The following is a 19,681-nucleotide window of genomic DNA, read 5'->3' as shown; positions in this document are numbered from 1 at the left end:
CTAATGAGCTTCTCCTTCATTCTGCCACACCTGCCCAGAGCATCGCCATGCAACTTCTCACCCACCAGAGTCCCTGATTCAGCGATGCTGAGACATTACATCATTGCCTCGCCTCTCCTCCAGGGAGAGGAAACCAGCGATGGGGAGGAGAGCAGGGGAAATGGGGAGGGTGGGATTGTATGTTTAAGGCTCAGGTGCACAAGGGCATTAGCGAAATGGGGCATTAGCGGAAAGCTCATCTTTATGCAGAAGATTCCCTTTTTAAATCTGTCATTATTATTCATTAAACCAGCCGGCATGACATGCAGCAGGGCTAACCCTTTGTGGGGTTTGTTTATGCCTCTCTGCACAATCTGTCAGAAATATTTTGGGACTGCATGGGTGGGGAGGGGGGGTGGAAGGACTAGCAATTTCCTACTAGCGCATTATTTCAGTTCAGATTTGCCAGCTGCTTCTTGTTGGTTATTGTTCTCTCTCTCTCTCTCTCTCTCTCTCACACACACACACACACACACACACACACCCCTACACCCCTCTGTAGAATATGTCGTCTTAGCTTATCTGTGTTGGAAAGTGGCAACCTTGCTAATACACACACACACACACACAGAGAGAGAGAGAGAGAGAGAGAGAGAGAGAGAGAGGAGCTTTCATTAAATCCCTATAGGTAGCTAAGGATTTGGAGGGCAAAGAACAAGGAAAACTAATAGGTAGGCTAGATTAGGCGCGATTAGTCCAGGCCTGGCACCTTAATCCCATCTGCGCTGTAGTGATTTGGGACAGAGCCTGGCAGAAATTCCAGGGCTCGTTCACCAAAGTTTGGATCCCGTCAGTTCTGTATGGAAGGTATAAGGTTCCTTGAAAATTAAGCACGGGGCCAGGCTGAGGGTGGGGAGGGATGTTGGCCATTTTGTTGTCAATGTTCAGGGCCACCAGGAAAAGGGCCGTGGTGGGTGTAGCAGGTAGGAAATGATGTCCCACTGAATACCAGGTCTTTCACATTGGAGGCAATGTTGAGGGCATGATCAGGGAACAAAGTGTGGTTCGGAGCTGGCTTAAACTCAGCCACAAATTATTTCTTTTTCCTTTTGCCATAGATAAAGCCACTGCCTTTGAGCCTTAATCTTCTATCTTTAAAGCACATTGCAAGCAGGAGTCCTTTGGAAAATGTTGAGGACATTTTCCGTGAAAGGAATTGGTAGTGCTGTATCTTAATATTGTAGTATCTCCTCTTTCCAGATGTCCTAGAGCAGACATCCCCAAACTCGGCCCTCCAGCTGTTTTGGGACTACAACTCCCATCATCCCTAACTAACAGGACCAGTGGACAGGGATGATGGGAACTGTAGTCCCAAAACAGCTGGAGGGCCGAGTTTGGGAATGCCTGTCCTAGAGGCAGCTGAAATATTCACACAGCCACATATTTGAGGGGAAATGGAGATAAAACTCTGCACTTCATCTTACTGACTGCAGACTGGAGCAATGTCTTTTTCTCACATCCTATGCCCCATTTTATTGCGTAACAACCCAGCCTGAAGAAGACCTTTGTTCAAAAACCTGCTCGCGGTGTTTTCATTTACCCCAATAAGAGGTGCTTTGTTGTTGTTGTTGTTTAGTCATGTCCGACTCTTTGTGACCCCCTGGACCAGAGCACACCAAGCACTCCTGTCTTCCACTGCCTCCCGCAGTTTGGTCAAACTCATGTTCGTAGCTTCGAGAACACTGTCCAACCATCTCGTCCTCTCTCGTCCCCTTCTCCTTGTGCCCTCCATCTTTCCCAACATCAGTGTCTTTTCCAGGGAGTCTTCTCTTCTCATGAGGTGGCCAAAGTATTGGAGCCTCAGCTTCAGGATCTGTCCTTCCAGTGAGCACTCAGGGCTGATTTCCTTTAGAATGGAGAGGTTTGATCTTCTTGCAGTCCATGGGACTCTCAAGAGTCTCCTCCAGCACCAGAATTCAAAAGCATAATTTCTTCGGTGATCAGCCTTCTTTATGGTCCATACTCTTGCTTTAGGTATGTCTAAATGGGTGTTACTTATGGGAGTGTTGTGGTTAGAACAGGCTTCTGCTTCCCATTAATTTGAACCAAAGGCATGTTAAGTTGCCCCACTCTCCCAGTGCTGCAAAACCAGCATGGTTTCTTTACAAGTGGTAGTGGCTTTGCTGAACTGAGTTGCCTAATGAGAGAGGAGATCAGGAAAGCAGGGGTGGGGAGAACCACCTGCTGCTTGGCTGAACAGGGCAGAAGACTCTGTGGCAGCCACCTGAGCCCTTCCGCTGATGAGATCTTTGTTTCCAACTCTCCCTGCCACCCCATTGAATGACTTTTGCTGAGCTTGCATCACCAATTCCCTAACCTGCTGAAAATCTTCAGGCCGACTGAAATAACCTAATATCAGGCACTGTGTGTTTGGTTGCTGTGATGGGAGAGGCAGAAGGAAGATTCTTTCCCCAAAGGGTAGCTTAATGCAAATGTCCCTCTTGGGACAATGAGTAGGGCGAGGGAAAGGCAAGAGGCCTGCCTGAGGTTCCTGGTCTTCCCAGCAGAACTGGGGGGGGGATGAGTAGAGAAATGCAGCAGGCTGTGAAATAATACACATTTCCCTCTAAAGAAGGTGCTCCCCACCCCTGAATAAGTCTAAAATTACCTGACTCCACCACTGGGTCCTTTGTGCACTCAAGCACACACCAATCAAGGTGCATCGCCTCAGAGTTGGCTAGTCAAGCTGATCTGTCAACTGACTCTTCTTTGCCGACAGGCCTTTCACAGCAGAAACCACTTCACAGCTCATGTTAGCTGACGAGTCTGTTTACACTTGGCCTGGTTCCCAGCCAGTGGCAATGCCGGCAGCCACGTGTGAGTGACTGAGGCAGCGCTCCCGGTGGCTGGTTAACCAGGGTCAGGACGCCTGCCATCACCACCCCTCCTTCAGGCAAGCTTCGGCCCTTCATTTCGCTTGCACGTTTTATTCATTTTTAAAAAACCATTCCCTTGGGCCTTGCTACAAGCACTCCAGGGAGCTGGGAAATCATCCCAGAACTGGTAGTCATAAACATTGTAAGTAAGGGCCTACATTACAGCTTCTTTCCCCACCCTTACCATATATATCAATATGCTGATTACACCCAACTTTATCTGTTGATGGATGGCCACCCTGACTCGGCCCCGGACACACTGACCAGATGCTTGGAAGCTGTGGCTGGATGGCTGCATGGGAGCTGGTTGAAGTTAAATCTTTCGAAGACAGAGGTCCTCTGGCTAGGTCAGGACATGGGGTTGGGGGGCCAGCGCCTTCTGTCAAGAGCTTGGGTGTAACCTTCGACTCCTCCCTTTCCATGGCGGCGCAGGTTGCAGCCACAGCAAAGGTGGCATTTTTCCATCTCCGCCGTATCAAGCAGTTGGCCCCTTACCTTTCTCTGGCCACAGTGATCCACGCGACGGTCACCTCCAGGCTTGATTATTGTAACTCGCTCTACGCAGGGCTGCCCTTGAAGCTGACCCAGAAACTCCAGCGGGTGCAGAATGCCGCTGTGAGGCTCCTTACGGGGTCCTTGCTGCGGGATCACATTCATCCAGTGCTTACCAGCTGCACTGGGTCCCGGTGGACTCCAGGGTCAGGTTTAAGGTGCTGGTTTTGACCTTTAAAGCCCTATGCGGCCTAGGACCCACGTACCTACGGGACCGCCTCTCCTGGTATGCCCCACGGAGGACTTTTAAGGTCCACAAATAACAACACTTTGGAGGTCCCAAGCCGCAAGGAGGTTAGAGTGGTTTCAACTAGGGCCAGGGCCTTTCCAGCACTGGCCCCGACTTGGTGGAACGCTCTGTCACAAGAGACTAGGGTCCTGCGGGACTTGACATCTTTCCGCAGGTTCTGCAAGACAGAGCTGTTCCGCCTGGCCTTTGGTTTGGACTCAGTCTGACCCTTATGTTTCCCACCCCTTATGGTTTTGATTTATGGGCTACTATTAAAATGAGGCTGCATTTTAAATTGTATTTTAACCCGTATTTTAATTAACTGGTTTTTTTCTTCTTTTTCTATTATGTTTTATTGCAATTTTTTGGGTGTTAGCTGCCCTGAGCCCGGTCCTGGCTGGGGAGGGCGGAGTATAAATAAAAAGTTTATTACTATTATTACATGAGAGAGACAGAAGAACATAAGGAGAGGCCTGTTGGATGAGGCTAATAGTCCATCAGGTCCAGCATTGTGTTCTCACAATGGCCAACCAGATGCACAAGCAGAACCTCTCCACTCTTACAGCAACTGGGATTCAGAAGCATTGCTGCCTATGGCTGTTAGTCATTGATAGCCCTGTCCTCTGTGGATTTGCCCAATTCTCATTTAATGCCATCCAAGTTGATGGCCACCATTGCCTCCCGGGGGAGCGACTTCCCTAGTTTGACTCTGTGCTGCATGAAAAAAGCGCTTTTCTAAATATTCCAACATTTAGCTTCATTGGATGCCCACGAGTTCTGGTGTTAGGAGAAAGGCAAATTCTTGTGGAATTCCAATTCATTTTTACATCATTTGTCAAAGTTTTATGGGGATGTGAGTGGGCGGGACTGTGACTTGGTCTCCTGCGCAATTGGATGAATTGCTTTCTTGCCTCTACTGTTCTCCTCTCGCGTGTAAACAACACTGATTAGAGATTCAGGGGATCATTCAGATATTGGATCACTTGACAGATGAAGCAGCTGATTAAAGAGAGTCAGTGTCCCAGTGGTGCCTCAGCCATAAAGGCTCCCTCTTTTCCACTACTCAGAAGAGAGGAGGGTCTTTTTGGTAGTGACATCCGCCATGGGGAACAGCCTCTCTTCAGAAATACACCATGTGCTCACTGTGCTATGCTCTGAGTGCTTGCTTAAAAACTACTTGTCCCAGGACATTCAGAATTTAAATGGTTCAGATATGTCCGCTTCTGTAAATACTGCCTTTCTTTGGATATTGTAGTATTCTGATTTATTTTTTTTATTGTTGTCGTTGATTTTATTACCTACCACCCAGTGTCAGGATAACACCTGGCACAGCTTGGCTCTGGCATACTGGTTGTGTCCACCACTGAAGCCTGACTTGGTGGCACCTCATTTAAGGCTCTTTCTCTCTCCTTCTCTTCCCCCAGTTCTCCAAGGAGAAATATATCCTTGACTCATCCCCAGAGAAGCTTCACAAAGAGTTGGAAGAGGAGCTCAAACTCAGCAGCACGGACCTCCGCAGCCACGCCTGGTATCATGGGCGTATCCCCCGAGAGGTGAGGGGCAGCTGGAAGATCTCTGGCTAGAGGAAGCCCTGTGTGTCCGTGAGCTGTGTCTGTGCAGCAGTGAAGAAGGTGGATGCTATCATGGCTGCCTGGGTCTCCTCATCCTCCTTGGTTTGGAGCAGGAGTGTCACAAAGCTCCTTCCTTTATACATGGGATTCCCCAACTGCACCCTTGCTTTGTTCTCAAGCAAGCTTCACCCTTTGGCAGGAGTGTCTCGTTCCCTCTGACCTGTGGGAACCTGGCCTCCACAGCAGGGTTGTTGCTATGGCTGTGACTCGTGGAGTAGATCTGGTAGACCATTTACTCAAATTCCCTGCTTGATGCAAAACATCCAGAGAACTAGCTCAGGGGAGGAGAACCTGTGGCCTTCCAGTAGTTGTTGGCATACATCTCCCATCAGCCCAATGGGGGACAATGGGAGTTGTAGTCCCAACAATTTGAGGCTCGCAGGTTCCCTTCTCCCAAACATTTGTGGGGAGATATCACCCCCTTAGAGTGGAAAAGGCTGTAAACCAGATGCCACAGATGTGCTGTTGCCCACAGAGCAACCACAGCGCTGCAGGAATTATTGGGAGCAATGGAAACGCCCACCCTACAGGTGGAGCACACCTGGGAATTTACAAGCACACTGTGTGCTCACTCTCCAACAGGGAAAATTAGGATCCTGACTCTAAGATTGGACAAGATACGAATCCAAGAGAGATTAAATAAACAGCCAGTTATAGGAAACAAGACTGCTTTCGTTGTTCTTCAGGCTTAGCATCACTAATCTGAGACTCTTGTTGTAAAAAGATAGGACTTTCAGTTAACAGTATAATTGTGTTTGGAAGAGGGCAGCACTCCCAGTAGATGGGACTAATGTGGGATATATGAGAATGATCATTCCATTGTGGAATCCCTCACCCCTTCTCCAAAGGCTCAAGTTTCTCCACCCTTTAGCCCAATAGTTCTCAACCTTTTGAGACCAAGGACCCATCATTAGTCCAAACATGGTACCCTAGGAATCTGTGTTCCTGAACTTTAGTTAGTGGTGAGAGGAGAGTGTTCTCTGCACATGATCAGAGGCACAGTTCTTCCCAACTCACCTTCAGAATGGAATCCTGCTCTCGTTCCAAGATGAGAAGCTGTTGTTTTTTTAAAAAGCCATTCACCTGAGCAAACAAAGGGCCTCCCACTTTCTTTCAGGGCATTGCAAATTTTTCTTAAACAAACCTTCCATCTGGTCTTTCAGGTGTCTGAGAGCCTGATTCAGAGAAACGGGGACTTCCTGATCCGCGACTCACTCACCAGCCTTGGGGATTATGTGCTGACGTGCCGTTGGCGGAATGAGCCCCTCCACTTCAAGATCAACAAGGTGATGGTGAAGTCCAGCGAAGGCCGCACTCACATCCAGTACCTCTTTGAGCAGGAGAGCTTTGACAATGTGCCAGCCTTGGTGCGCTTCTACGTGGGCAACCGCAAGCCAATCTCTGAGCAAAGCGGGGCCATCTTCTACTGCCCCATCAACCGCACTTTCCCGTTGCGCTACTTGGAGGCCAGCTATGGACTTGCCAATGGGAAGCACAGTGGCTCGCACAGCCACTCCAGCCAGAAAGGGGGGCACATCAAACGGAGGAGCATTACCATGACTGACGGCTTGACGGCTGACAAGATCACAAGGGGTGATGGGTGCCCAACCAGGTAAGCCTATACAATGGCAAACTTGTTCTCCAACAGCCAGTCTGCATGTAGCCAGAATGGCACCGTCCACATACAAGGAGGCAGCATCAGCAGGCTTGGGGGAACTCCCAAGAGTTACAGAAAGACAAAAGGAGGTGGCAAAGGGAGTCCTAGGGAGGGGACTGCCAAACACAGACCAGTGAGGTCTGAGCAAGTTCAGTAGGCATGGAGTGCTAACTGTTGCAGGGCAGGGTAGGCAGAAAGCCAGCGGGAGAGGAAATGGAATGGAGCATCCTCAAGAGGGTGTGATTGGCTGGATGGCACCCTGACCAAAAACATTGCGTACTGCAACAGGTTGTTGCAGAGCCCCCTTGTGCATCCAGCTTTCTATGTTAAGGGAGACCAGCCATGAGTGTTAGAGAACCACCTTTGCTCTTGTGCAATTTCTACTGTGGACTCCACTCTCAATGGTGGGCTGCCTCTGGTTGTCTCAGCGGCTGTGCCTATTTCTCTCAGCCCCTCAAGTTGCCGTTGTCTTCTCTGCTCTGGGTTGCATTCAACCTCAGAGGAGACATGTAGAAAATGATGCATGTGGGTAACTTAGGCCCATTAGTTTTAATTGGTCTGTTCTGAGTAGAACTTAGTTAGCCACAACCCTCTGGCTCCAAGGGAGACAGTGATCATGAGCTTGTATCCTTTAACACCTGCTCATAGACATACAACTTCAGGGTTCTTTTCTGGAGACAACTGCATGGAATTGAGGTTACTGCAACAGGCACAGTTATGTAAGAAATGCCAGTATTGCTTTTCTCATTTGTGGGAACTGGGAAGAACCAACAAATTACCAATATAAATGAATATAATTTCATTTGGAGGCAGTGAGTGAAATGGCTTTGCGGCTTGAACTGCAAGTACAGAAATATAAAATAGCAAGAGATTTCGCAATTGCAAATCCCATCAAGTACCCAGGCACACATTGCCTGGGCCATAAACTGAAATGGTTCCTATTGGGGGCAGGGGGCTAGGAGATTGCTCCTAATGGAGTGTATCTTGGGAACTGGACAGAGTTGCATTATGGACCGCAGTGCACCAGGCATTGGGGTCAACATGAAGGTTCAGAGACAGGCAGGGAGAGGAAAGTGGAGAGAGAATCTGTTAATTACCTGCCCTGAGGAAGGGGAGGCAAAAAGAAGCAATATCCTGAGTTGCTGGCATAGGCAAGCATGGGCTTGTAGGAGGACAGTGCCTGGATATCTTGGAGAGCAGCCAAGGCTGGAAACATCCAGGAAAAGGGTTCAGAATCAAGCAAAGATGAGGTCAAATATATAGTTTGTTCATTAAATTTATATCCTACCCCTACCTCCTGAATTCTAATGAGTTCTAGCTCTGAGTCCTACAAATCAGTTCACATTTCCTGTCACAGAGGAGTGGGGAGGTCAGACGAAGGTGTGGGGGAATCAGAACCCACAGCTAGGTGATTGAGGTGCCCCTCATGGGGAAAAGATGGAGGCATTTCCCTGGAAATTTCCCAAGTGAGGGCTTTTCCACACTTACCTTTCCTCTGCTTATTTCCAGGCACGGTCCACACTTTAAAGCTCTGTGACCACATGCAACCTCCCCGTTTTTCTTTTCACTCCAGAGCTTTCTGAACAAAAACCTGCTCTTTAAAGCTGAATCGGAGCAAATGGCAACCTGCAGAAAACCCAAATTGGTGTTTGCTCCGATTGAGTGCTGAAGAGTAGGTTTTCGTGGGAAATACTCCAGGGCAACAACAATGCTCTTATACAGAGCGTTAAAGTGTGGACCTGTACCTGGAAAAAGCATTGCGAAAGGTAAGTGTGGATAAGTCCTTAGACTTAACTACCAGGGGAAGAAGCTTGTTAGGGGAAGCCTCTTAATTTCTTTCTCAGAATTAATTAACAGCTGAATAGAGGTATATTCACTTGCTTATTATTTATTTATATAAACTATTTCCAGCCAGAAGGTAATCCCAAAGCAGCTTGCAATCATGAAACGTTAAAACCTCATATATAGTAAAATAACAACAAACAAAATAGAAATCAATGAAAATAATAAAATATCAGATACACTTGCATTAGGTATAACAAAAGTTTCTGGGGACTCATTACACTTGCAGTGGGCTTATTATACTCATCATTGTTCACATTGTGGGTAGGTGGGAAGACATGAAACTATGGAGAAGGTCCTATTAAAACCACTATAGCTTCCTCTGGTTGCTTGGCAATGGCACCACACTCATTTGTTTGGCTATGTGCAAAGTAAACAAAGGGCAGCATTCAGCTGTCTGTAGACTCTTTGAAATGAATGAGCAGAACTAAGTTAGGTCCATTGAATTTCAGTAGGTCTGCTCTGAGTGGAACCTAGTTGAATACCACCCGCGGTTCTGAGGTTTGTGTGGAGTTCCAGCTGAACCAAGCTTCTCATTAGCAAGAGGTTTGCTGCTCTAGGTCTGAAGAAACTGAAGCATCTTCTGTATATCCCCGGGGCTCGTAAGTTCCCCTGTGTGAAATAGAACTCCTGCTTTTGAATAATACTTTACTTTTACGGTACTGTGGCCTTCAATTAGAACCGACTCCCTTGCTGGCTTATGCAATTTGGTAATCCATCCTCCACGATGAGGACTGTGGCTGGGTGATGCCACCACACATCTCATACGGAAAAAGTGTCCCAGCTGATGGAGACCTTAGCATCCTGGACCCAGACTAGGGCACCACACAAACAGAACAGACCCGTGTCATTGGCAAAGTGAGGCGACTAAGATTGAGGGAAGATAAAGCAGGTCCACTTGATGTGGGCATTGTGCTTTTCTACAAACAGGCAAGAATCCCTTTTTGCCTTAATCAAAGCAACAATCCCCACTTATTCCATGGGTCTGGCCCCTTAGTCTGGCCCTGCTTGGTTCTCTTGGGAGGATTTTGTGCCAACAGCTTCTTTTATCCTTTGCCTAGCGTCTCCTTGCCACATCACCGAGACATCATCCGGAATTGTGCGGTCAGTGTGGATCAAATCCAAGACCTCCACTCTTCAATGTCTCCCATCTCTGAGAGCCCTGCAACTGCAGCCTACAGCACAGGTAGGAACAGTTTTCAAAAAGCAAATAAAAATAAAATGGAGAGGGTGAGGGAAATATTCAATGTATAATAAAGAGTAATCACAATGGCATGTGAGAACTTCTCCCTGCTGTTTATAAAGCATTTTCGTCCTGGTCTTTAGTCCAAAACTTTCTGGTCCTTTCCAGATTATCTTTTATTAAGTCCTCCTACATAAAAGGGCTGCGTAATTGTTTAGGGGACTTTTTTGGCAGAGGTTGCTGCTGTTGGTGCTGTTAATTTTTATCTTTATTTTGGATCTTTTGATTTATGTGGAAATGTTCAGTTTGGTTGTGTACTTTCTGTTGCTTTGTTTATTGTTTATGACTACTTTTTGTTATGTTTATAGTTATGTTGGAAACGGCATTGAGCATAGTTTTAGCTTTGGAAAGACAGCATACAAATAAATGATAATGTGTCTGCACAAAACTTGCAGGGAGGTCATATGATGTCAACTATTGAGCGTTCATTCTAATTTGATTTTGGGGGGTGGGGGTTATACTATGCTGTGTTAAGTAATTATTATCCCACACTTCACAATGCTTTTTCCGCAGGTTAAGTAGTCGAGGGCTGATTTCTTGGCCTATGATAAAAACCCTTCGGTTTCCACCACCAAAGCTTTCAGGGGAGAATTTGCAACAGTTTGGCACCATTTTTGAGTGAATTGGATGTTCAGATTTTTGATGAAATTGTTATAAAGTGGCAACATGGGCACACACAGATGATTGTGTGGACCTCATAACACATTACTGTTGCAAACCAAATACTTGTTTTGCTGCCTGTGTCCACTCTTACAATAAAAAAACCCCTTTCTCTACCTCTCTTTGCAGTTACTCGGCTAAAACCACAGACTGGCCAAGCGGGCAGTGGCATAACCCCGTCATCCCCCGTCATAAGACGCTCCAGTGAACCACAGCTGTGCCAAGGAAATGGTAGCAAGGCTGATCAGTCCGACAGCCCCCACTCGACCCCTTCCCATGGCTACTCAAGGGCCTCTCCTTCTCCCTCGGTCAGCAGCTATAGCGATCCGGACACAGGACATTACTGCCAGCTCCATCCTCCTTCCCCAGTTCAGTGGGACAGGCCAACTGCAGAGGGCAAACAGATGCCAGCCAAGAGCTACGTCGAGAGGCTAAAAGGGGACGAGGGCCAGAGAGGGCTTGCTCTGAATGGCTCTGACGTGGAGGTGGGGCCCAGGAAGAGGCTGGATCTGAACAGTGTGGGCTTTGTTGTCCCTGTTGTGGAAAGGACCTCCACCTTCAACCCAGCTATCTTTCAGTCACTCCTTATCCCTCTGGAAAACAAGCCCCTGGAGATGGCAGTGCTCAAGAAGGTCAAGGAAGTCCTAGCAGAAGTGGACGCCAAGACTCTGGCCAAACATATCACCCAAGTGGATTGCCTGGTATGGGATTTTGGGTTGCTGGTGGCCTCTTTGGGCTGCCTTTCGTTCAGAATAGGGCCAGTTAGTACCAGCTGTGCTGGTGGCATTGCAATAATAATAATAATAATAATAATAATAATAATAATAATTTATTATTTAAACCCCGCCCATCTGGTTGGGTTTCCCCAGCCACTCTGGGCGGCTTCCAACAAAGTATTAAAATACAGTAGTTTGTTAAACATTAAAAGCTTCCCTAAACAGGGCTGCCTTCAGATGTCTTCTAAAAGTCTGGTAGTTGTTCTTCTCTTTGACGTCTGATGGGAGGGCGTTCCATAGGGTGAGTGCCACTACTGAGAAGGCCCTCAGCACTGGACCTCAGTGTCCGGGCAGAACGATGGAGGTGGAGACACTCCATCAGATATACTGGACTGAGGGTGTTTAGGGCTTTAAAGGTCAGCAGCAACACTTTGAATTGTGCTCGGAAACGTACTGGGAGCCAGTGTAGGTCTTTCAAGACCGGTGTTATGTGGTCTCGGCGGCTGCTCCCAGTCACCAGTCTAGCTGCCGCATTCTGGATTAGTTGTAGTTTCCAGGTCACCTTCAAAGGTAGCCCCAGACAGAGCGCATTGCATTTGGACACTGGGAATTCTGTTTGGATGATCAGCTCTGGGCTGACCTGCACATTCAGAGAAAGCACATGTAGGTTGGTCACCAGTCTTATATTCCACATTGATTTGATGTGACGATATGCCTGGGACCTTGTAGGAAATTAAAGTGGTGACCACCTGGAGCCAAAAGAAGGATTACCTCCACTGGACAATCCTGCTGGAAAGGGGTCCTGGCATAGAAGGGGGGTCGCCTGGTGGTGGTTGGGGCACTAACTTATGAGAGGGCATACCAGAGAGCACCATACCAAGGGCCCCCAGGGGCTTGTGCCCCGAACCCCAATTTTCCCTGGCCCTCTGTAATTCAATCACAGGTTCATAGAAAATTAATGGCTGCTAATTTATTTTAAGTCTCATTACACAGGATGGCACGCTCTGGGCTTTAAGTGTTTGCACTGTGATGCCCGTCTCTCTTGTCAGCGCCAAGTGTTTATTCACTTGCTTGGGAAGCAGACCTACCAAAATTGTCCCAGGAGTAAGGCTGTCCTTGGCTGGTCCGGAACAGACGCTTATCTGTTCTTCCCAGGCTGAAGCCGACAGCCTGTCACAAGAGAATTTTGCTGAGCCCGTCCCCAGATGTTTTGCACAGCAGCTGAAGCTGCCAGAGTGAGGGAACCTGCAGGAGGACAGCCTTTCTCCATCTTGCCTTCCTCCTGCTCAGAGACACCCCTTGCTCCAGAGGACACAGACCCAGCTCTGTGACCTGTTTAATTATTGCCTGTTATACAGGCATGAAGGACTCTGGGAAAGGGAAAAACCAGCACTGTCCAAGCCATTCTGTATGCTCAACACAGCTAGTGCGAGGAATTTTGAAGGGGAGGGTCAAGGCTCTGCGTTAGGCCCACTGCTGCTGCTTTTTTACAAAATTATTTTTAGTTCGTGCAGAAATGCAGAAAAGTGGGATATAAAGCTGAAATAGCATCAGTTAAGAACAATGATTTGTGGCTGCAGAGATTCTAACAAACAACAATTGTTTCTTCAGTGACTTTTTTAGTAACTAAAAATATCATCATCATCATTATCATCATCAGTCCTTTGCATTGTGAAGATTCCCTTCTGCATCCAAGGATGGAAATCAAACCACTTTCCCCTCTTTGTTGCAGGTTGCTAGGATACTGGGCGTTACCAAGGAGATGCAGAGGCTCATGGGAGTGAGCTCAGGGATGGAGCTACTCACCCTGCCCCACGGACATCAACTTCGGCTTGATTTGTTGGAAAGGTAGAGTTCGAGGGGCAGGCAAACAAAAGAGATGCTGTCTCTCCTGCAGAGATAAGGGCTGCTGCCTTTTAGGCAGCACTGTGGAGATTCAAGGGCAAGAAATGTGAAACTAGGTGCAGAGTTTAGCATTCTGGCACTCTGAGCTTTTGCTTTTTTAAAATCTAGCCCTTAAGGCCCTTAAGAAACCCATTGCCCAAAGGTTCTGAATACCCAAGTTGCTGGCTGGGGAAGTAGAAATCTGGAAACACTTCTTCTACACCCCTTTCTTTGTTTCCAGCTGGCTTCCTCACTTTCTTCCTTCCCTCTTCTCCTTCCTTAGGTTCCATACCATGACCATAATGATTGCTGTAGATATTCTGGGCTGCACAGGAAGCATGGAAGAGAGGGCCTCCCTTCTTCACAAGACCATCCAGCTGGCTGCTGAGCTGAAGAGTACCATGGGCAACATGTTCAGTTTTGCTGCTGTGATGGATGCCCTTGAAATGACCCAGGTACTTGTGTGAGCACAAGCAAGTGGCCTTTTTTTTGGCCACTGCCCTGCCCCTACCCACAGCTTGCATTTTTGCTGATCTCTGGAATCCCCTGCAGACCGTCAGCAAATTGGGCTACCAGCATCCTTGTAGAAGGAGTTTGGGCTTTGGATACTACCAGAAGCTCCATTAAACAGGTGTGCAAGACACCCTCACTGGCTTTTTGAGTGCTTCCATAGTCAGGCCTGAAGAACTGAAGCAGGACAGATGTGCAGTTTTGGCTCAGCATGAGCCCCAGGCAGAAATTGCAGTGGATGTGCAAAGAAATAAAGAAAGTGGAGTTTCCAGGCTGTTACGCTTATTTGTGTTTCCAGATGATATCCAAAGCCCCTTTGAGAAACCATGAGAAGGAGCCCAAGGGAACCAGAGAGACACCCCAAATCACCCCAGCAAACCTCTCAGTACAGGGGCTTTGTGAGCCAGGCCAGGTTTTATCCGGTATCCCTTCCAGGCATAGGTTGCTCACCTGCAGCCCCCACAATGTGTTTTGTGCTTTTATGTTGTGAGCTGCCCCATGATCTTTGGGTGAAAGGAGGTATACAAATTTAATAAATAAATAGCTCTGCTTCAGTGCCCCTCCCCTTATGTTTCCCTTTCCCCCTTGGCTTTCAGATCTCACGTCTGGAGCAGACCTGGATGGTTCTACGCCAGCGTCACACGGAGGGAGCTATTCTCTATGAGAAGAAGCTGAAGCCTTTCCTTAAAAGCCTGAACGAAGGCAAAGGTAAGCCTTGGAAGTAAGGTAGCCAACCCCCATCTTGGTGAGCCTGCCCTCAGGTTTCACTCCCTTTTAGGTTACGCAGAGTCTGCTGTTTTGCTGCATCATCTAGTTTCACATGTTGTGTTTGTTACTTAACAGACATGGCCGGCTCTATGATGAGGCAAAGTGAGACAGCTGTCTCAGGCAGCAGTTGCTAAGGGGCGGGAAGTGGACTGAGCTGGGAGTACAATGCAGCCTGCCCCTGGAAGGCACAGTCCTTTCAGCAGTACTGGAGTAAGGTTCAACTACCAGTCCAGTTGGCTTCTGTATACGCCTTGGAGTAGAGTGCCATCATGTCTTTTGCCTCAGATAGCAAAATGAAAGAAATGCTTAAGTTTTGAAACTAATAATAATAATAGCTTTATTGTCAATGTACAACTTGTGTACAATGAAATTAACCAAGCCTCCCTTCCCCCCCCACAAACACTCAATCTCATTGCACTCTGTGTGCTTGTCACACAACACACCAACCCTGAAAGTCAGTTGCACTATATTATTTTCCATTCAGCAGCCTAACAGCCCACGGATAGAAACTGTTTTTTAGCCTGTTGGTACAACTGATTATACTTCTATATCTCCTGCCCGAGGGTAGAAGATTAAAGAGGTGCTGGCCGGGGTGTGAATCGTCCCTGAGAATTCTTCTCATTCTCCTAAGGCAATGATCCCTTGTGATGTCATCTAGCGGGCTCAGGGGACAGCCCATGATATCATGTGCTGTGTTCACCACCCTCTGTAAAAACTTTCTGTCCATGGCTGTCAAGCCAACGTACCACACTGTGATACAATATGAGAGGACACTTTCTATCGTGGACCGGTAGAAGGAGGTCATCAATTGTTGTTTAACATTGTTCTTTTGCAAGACCCTGAGGAAATGGAGTCTCTGTTGGGCCTTCTTAACCACCTGAGTTATATTGTTTTTCCAAGAGAGGTCTTCACTAGGCAAACTCCCAGGAATTTAAAGGAAGAGACTCTGTCCACACACCCCACACACCCGATATACAAAATGGCTAGTTCCCCTCTCTTCCTCCGAAAGTCCAACACCATCTCCTTTGTCTTGCTAATATTTAGGTGCAAGTTATTCTCTAGGCATCATGTAGAAACTAGCCTTGTATATTTATCTGTCTAGTGTTGTTTGTGTGAGCATTAGCAAATATTTCATAGAATTGTAGAATTGGAAGGGACCCCCAAGGATCACCTATTCCAACCACCTGCAACGAAGAAATCTCAGCTAAAGGATCCATGACAGATGGCCAGCCAACCTCTACTTAAAAACCTCCAGTGAAGGTTTTGCTTTTAATTCTGTGCTGTGGTCCAGGGTGCATAGCAAAGAACTTGCGTGCGAGAGACATAGAACCATGGGAAGCTTCTTTATGCCAGGCCCATGTTGTCCAGCATTATCTGCTCTGATGAGCAGCAGCTTTCTAGAATCTAGACCATCATCACTATCCTCCTCTAAACCACTTTTACATTTTTCTTTAAGCATAGTGCCCAGAACTGGCCATAGTACTCCAGGTCAGGTCTGACTAATGCAGTACAATTTCTTTAATATTGCCAGGGAAGGGTTGGTGGGCATAGCCGGATTAGTATAGTGCAGACCAGGAACCTCAAACTTGTAAACAGAGTATTTCTGAAGGGCTGCAGCTAGTCAAAAGGAAATGGTGCAGGGCAAGATATGCAGTGACAGCTCAGCTCCTCATATAAATAAATCCTTTTGTTTTCTTCTTCCAGAAGGCCCCCCATTGTCCAACACTACCTTCCCACACATAGTGCCCCTCATCACACTTCTGGAACGGGACGCAGCAGTTCCAGAAAACCCCGAGCCCTGGGAAAACTTGGATAATGGTGTGGAGGTAGTCATGGCCCACCTGGAAGCGGCACGAATGGTGGCTCATCATGGTGGACTATACCACACCAACGCAGAGATGAAGCTGCAGGGTAAGGAAGGCCATGTGGAACAAAGCTCAGCTACGAGCATGTTGGGAAGACAGAGCAGTGTGTGCCCCGTGGCCTGTTCTGCACTCCCTAAACTAGCCTGTAGCCTTCAGGCATTATGATGCCAATGTTGAACTAAGATTGATCTGCCTGTCAACTTGGCTTCTGCATGCAGAGTGTAGCAGGGGACGGTGGCATCTTCTCCTTTGCCTTGAGTAGCAATATGTTTGGGGTCCTCCTGGATCACCACTGTCAGTGCTGGAGTTAGGGTGGTACAGGCGGTTTCACCCTACAGGTGTCAAAGGGGGGTGCAAAACAACAACAATCCCCATATTTATATGGGTACCAACCAGAAGGAATTGTTGTCAAAATAAGAAATATTTGTGCCCTCAGACCTTTAAGCATTCCCATGTGGTTTCTCTCTCTGAATTAGAAACAACAACAACAACAACAACAATAATTTGTTATTTATACCCAACAACAACAACAACAACAACAATAATAATAATAATAATAATTTGTTATTTATACCCTGCCCATCTGGCTGGGTTCCCCCAGCCACTCTGGGCGGCTTCCAACAAAGTATTCAAATACAGTAGTCTGTTAAACATTAAAAGCTTCCCTAAGGAGGGCTGCCTTCAGATGTCTTCTAAAAGTCTGGTAGTTGTTGTTCTCTTTGACATCTGGTGGGAGGGTGTTCCACAGGGTGGGTGCCACCACTGAGAAGGCCCTCTGCCTGGTTCCCTGTAACTTGGCTTCTTGCAGCGAGGGAACCGCCATAAGGCCCTTGGCGTTGGACCTCAGTGTCCGAGCAGGACAATGGGGGTGGAGACACTCCTTCAGATGTACTGGACTGAGGCTGTTTAGGGCTTTAAAGGTCAGCACCAACACTTTGAACTGTGCTTGGAAACGTACTGGGAGCCAATGCAGGTTTTTCAAGACCGGTGTTATGTGGTCTCCACGGCTGCTCCCATAGAATCATAGGCTTTGTCTATCAAGGCATTATCCAACAGTTTCTCTACAAGCACGCTTGTTCTTTCATTACAGGCTTCCAGCCTCAGCCAGAGTTGCTTGAGATCTTCAGCACAGAGTTCCAGCTGCGCCTCCTGTGGGGCAGCCGAGGGGCCGAGAGCAGCCAGAGTGAGCGCTATGAGAAGTTCAACAAGGTTCTAACAGCATTGTCCCACAAACTGGAACCGGCAGTGCGATCTAGTGAGCTGTAGCCCAACAATGTGAGCTCTGGGCACGAACAGCAAGGGAAGAGCAGGGTGCCGAGAGCTACTAGCACATTCCTCTCTACATCAGCCTTGGTAGGATGTTGCCATTGTGGGAAGTAAATCTCAGGCTGGGCATGGGGAAGCCCTGTGGTTGGTTTCTGCCCATAAAAACATCTTAAGAACAAAGTAGCCAAGCCGGAAGTTGGCTGTAGTAGAATGGGCCTTTTCCTGCATGAGTTACTGACAATCAGCATACGATCTGTACAGGGCTGGCTTCCTTCTTTTAAAGGTTGGCAGTGACATGGCTCCTCTCACCTACCACAGGCGCCTTTTCAAGCAGTGTATGAAGGATGCTTTGCTCAGATTGGTTTAATAGCCAGAGTAAATAGCATTTAAGGCCTATAGCGCGGTTCATGGTTGGTTCAAAAACTCATCAGTATGAGGTAGAACCTTGCATCAACTTGCACCTGGTCAAAACCGACCTTTGCACCTCACAATTGCATTTGAGTCCAGAGCAGAAATCTGGTCCCCTTGCTACCTTGCTGTTGAAGTATAATCTAGAATGGCCAGTCTCTCGTCAGCTCTTTGTTTTGTCCTCCATCAAAATTAATGAAGGCAAAAAGGCTCCTGCAATATCCAGTCAGTGCTGACTCCCTATTTTGAATGTTCACAGCTGTTCCTGGGTCCAGTAAGTTACGCACGGGGTTTCTTCAAGGCCACAACTCCAGGTATTTAGCAAATTAAGGGCCTTAGGGGTTTTTAATTACACATAATGAGGAACACATGGCTGCTGCTGACCATCGTCCCGCCCACCACTCTCCAACATTTGGTAAAAGCAACTAGTGATATGTCCTTACATTCAGCATTCCTCATAATGTGTAGACAGACCCTCACATATGCCTCTCTCCCCTGAAGCTTATAATATGCCCGAGTCCCCATTTCCACCTTTTAACATCTTAAAATTTTGTTTTATTTGACTTTGGTTCAGGGTTTGTTTCGGGGCCTTTTTCTGCTTGTAAATAAAAAGATCCACGTTGGGAGTGTGAGTGTGTGTATGTGTGTATTTGTACTCAAAAGGGACATCTTGTAAATAATTACTTGCCTCTTTATTTTTTTTTCTTGTAAATTAATGTACATATACCATGGAGTGTCTTCTCTTGATTTTTGCATACAATAAACTTTTATGCTTTTTTTCTTCAAGAAATGTTCTTTCGTATATTTTTTTCAAATTATTTTATTTCTTTATTGTTTTTAAATTGCACTTCTGTACTCAAGTGCCCATAAGCGACTTACACAGTAAAATATTAAAAAGACATTTTAAAAATAACAGCAACACACAAATGAGTATTTCTCATCTGGCAATGTATTTAATATAAACAAGTCTAACTCATCCTGCTTAAAAGAGGAGTACAGTGGTACCTCAGGTTAAGTACTTAATTCGTTCCGGAGGTCCGTACATAACCTGAAACTATTCTTACCCTGAAGCACCACTTTAGCTAATGGGGCCTCCTGCTGCCACTGCGCCGCCGGAGCACGATTTCTGTTCTCATCCTGAAGCAAACTTCTTAACCTGAAGCACTATTTCTGGGTTAGCGGAGTCTGTAACCAGAAGCGTATGTAACCTGAAGCGTATGTAACCCGAGGTACCACTGTATAACTAAGTCCACTGACATATCTAACCACCCTCCCAATTAAAAACCATGAAGGCTGCAGGGAATAAGGTTAGAATTTCTCCCTGCTATTTGTACACGTGTATTTGATCTCAAACCCTTGGTGAATTAGGGACTTTCCCTTCATATGAAGACAGGCTCTGGTGGACTGAGTGGATGAGACCAAAAGTGTGTCCAGCAGTCAATAAAGCGGTTTCTGCATGTGCTGTAGAGGGAAATGAGGGGCGAATGGGACTCATCAGCCTAGGAAGGTAGCCCATATGGGAGAGGGAGGAAAAC

At 47.1% G+C, this 19,681-nt stretch overlaps 1 protein-coding gene across 4 annotated transcripts in view; it reads left to right on the top strand.

Moving 5' to 3' along the window:
- Positions 1-18,966, top strand: part of SH2D3C (SH2 domain containing 3C) — a 74,986-nt gene extending 56,020 nt beyond the window's left edge. For 2 of the 4 annotated variants that reach the window (XM_079961973.1, XM_079961974.1), the window contains 9 exons: positions 5,121-5,249; positions 6,491-6,939; positions 9,888-10,012; positions 10,859-11,430; positions 13,178-13,293; positions 13,613-13,784; positions 14,436-14,547; positions 16,312-16,518; positions 17,563-18,957. In XM_079961973.1, coding sequence (XP_079818099.1) covers positions 5,121-5,249; positions 6,491-6,939; positions 9,888-10,012; positions 10,859-11,430; positions 13,178-13,293; positions 13,613-13,784; positions 14,436-14,547; positions 16,312-16,518; positions 17,563-17,738 — 2,058 coding nt within the window. In that variant the 3' untranslated portion in view covers positions 17,739-18,957. Of the gene's footprint in view, positions 1-5,120; positions 5,250-6,490; positions 6,940-9,887; positions 10,013-10,858; positions 11,431-13,177; positions 13,294-13,612; positions 13,785-14,435; positions 14,548-16,311; positions 16,519-17,562 lie in introns of all 4 variants that reach the window. The other 2 variants (XM_079961972.1, XM_079961975.1) reach the window with 2 other exon arrangements.
- The last annotated feature ends 715 nt before the right edge of the window (positions 18,967-19,681 follow it).

This window comes from Podarcis cretensis (assembly GCF_951804945.1).
Source record: "Podarcis cretensis genome assembly, chromosome: Z".
Lineage (NCBI taxonomy): Eukaryota > Metazoa > Chordata > Lepidosauria > Squamata > Lacertidae > Podarcis > Podarcis cretensis.
The sequence above is the reverse complement of the archived record's forward strand: the minus strand, read 5'-3'. Positions and strand labels throughout refer to the sequence as shown.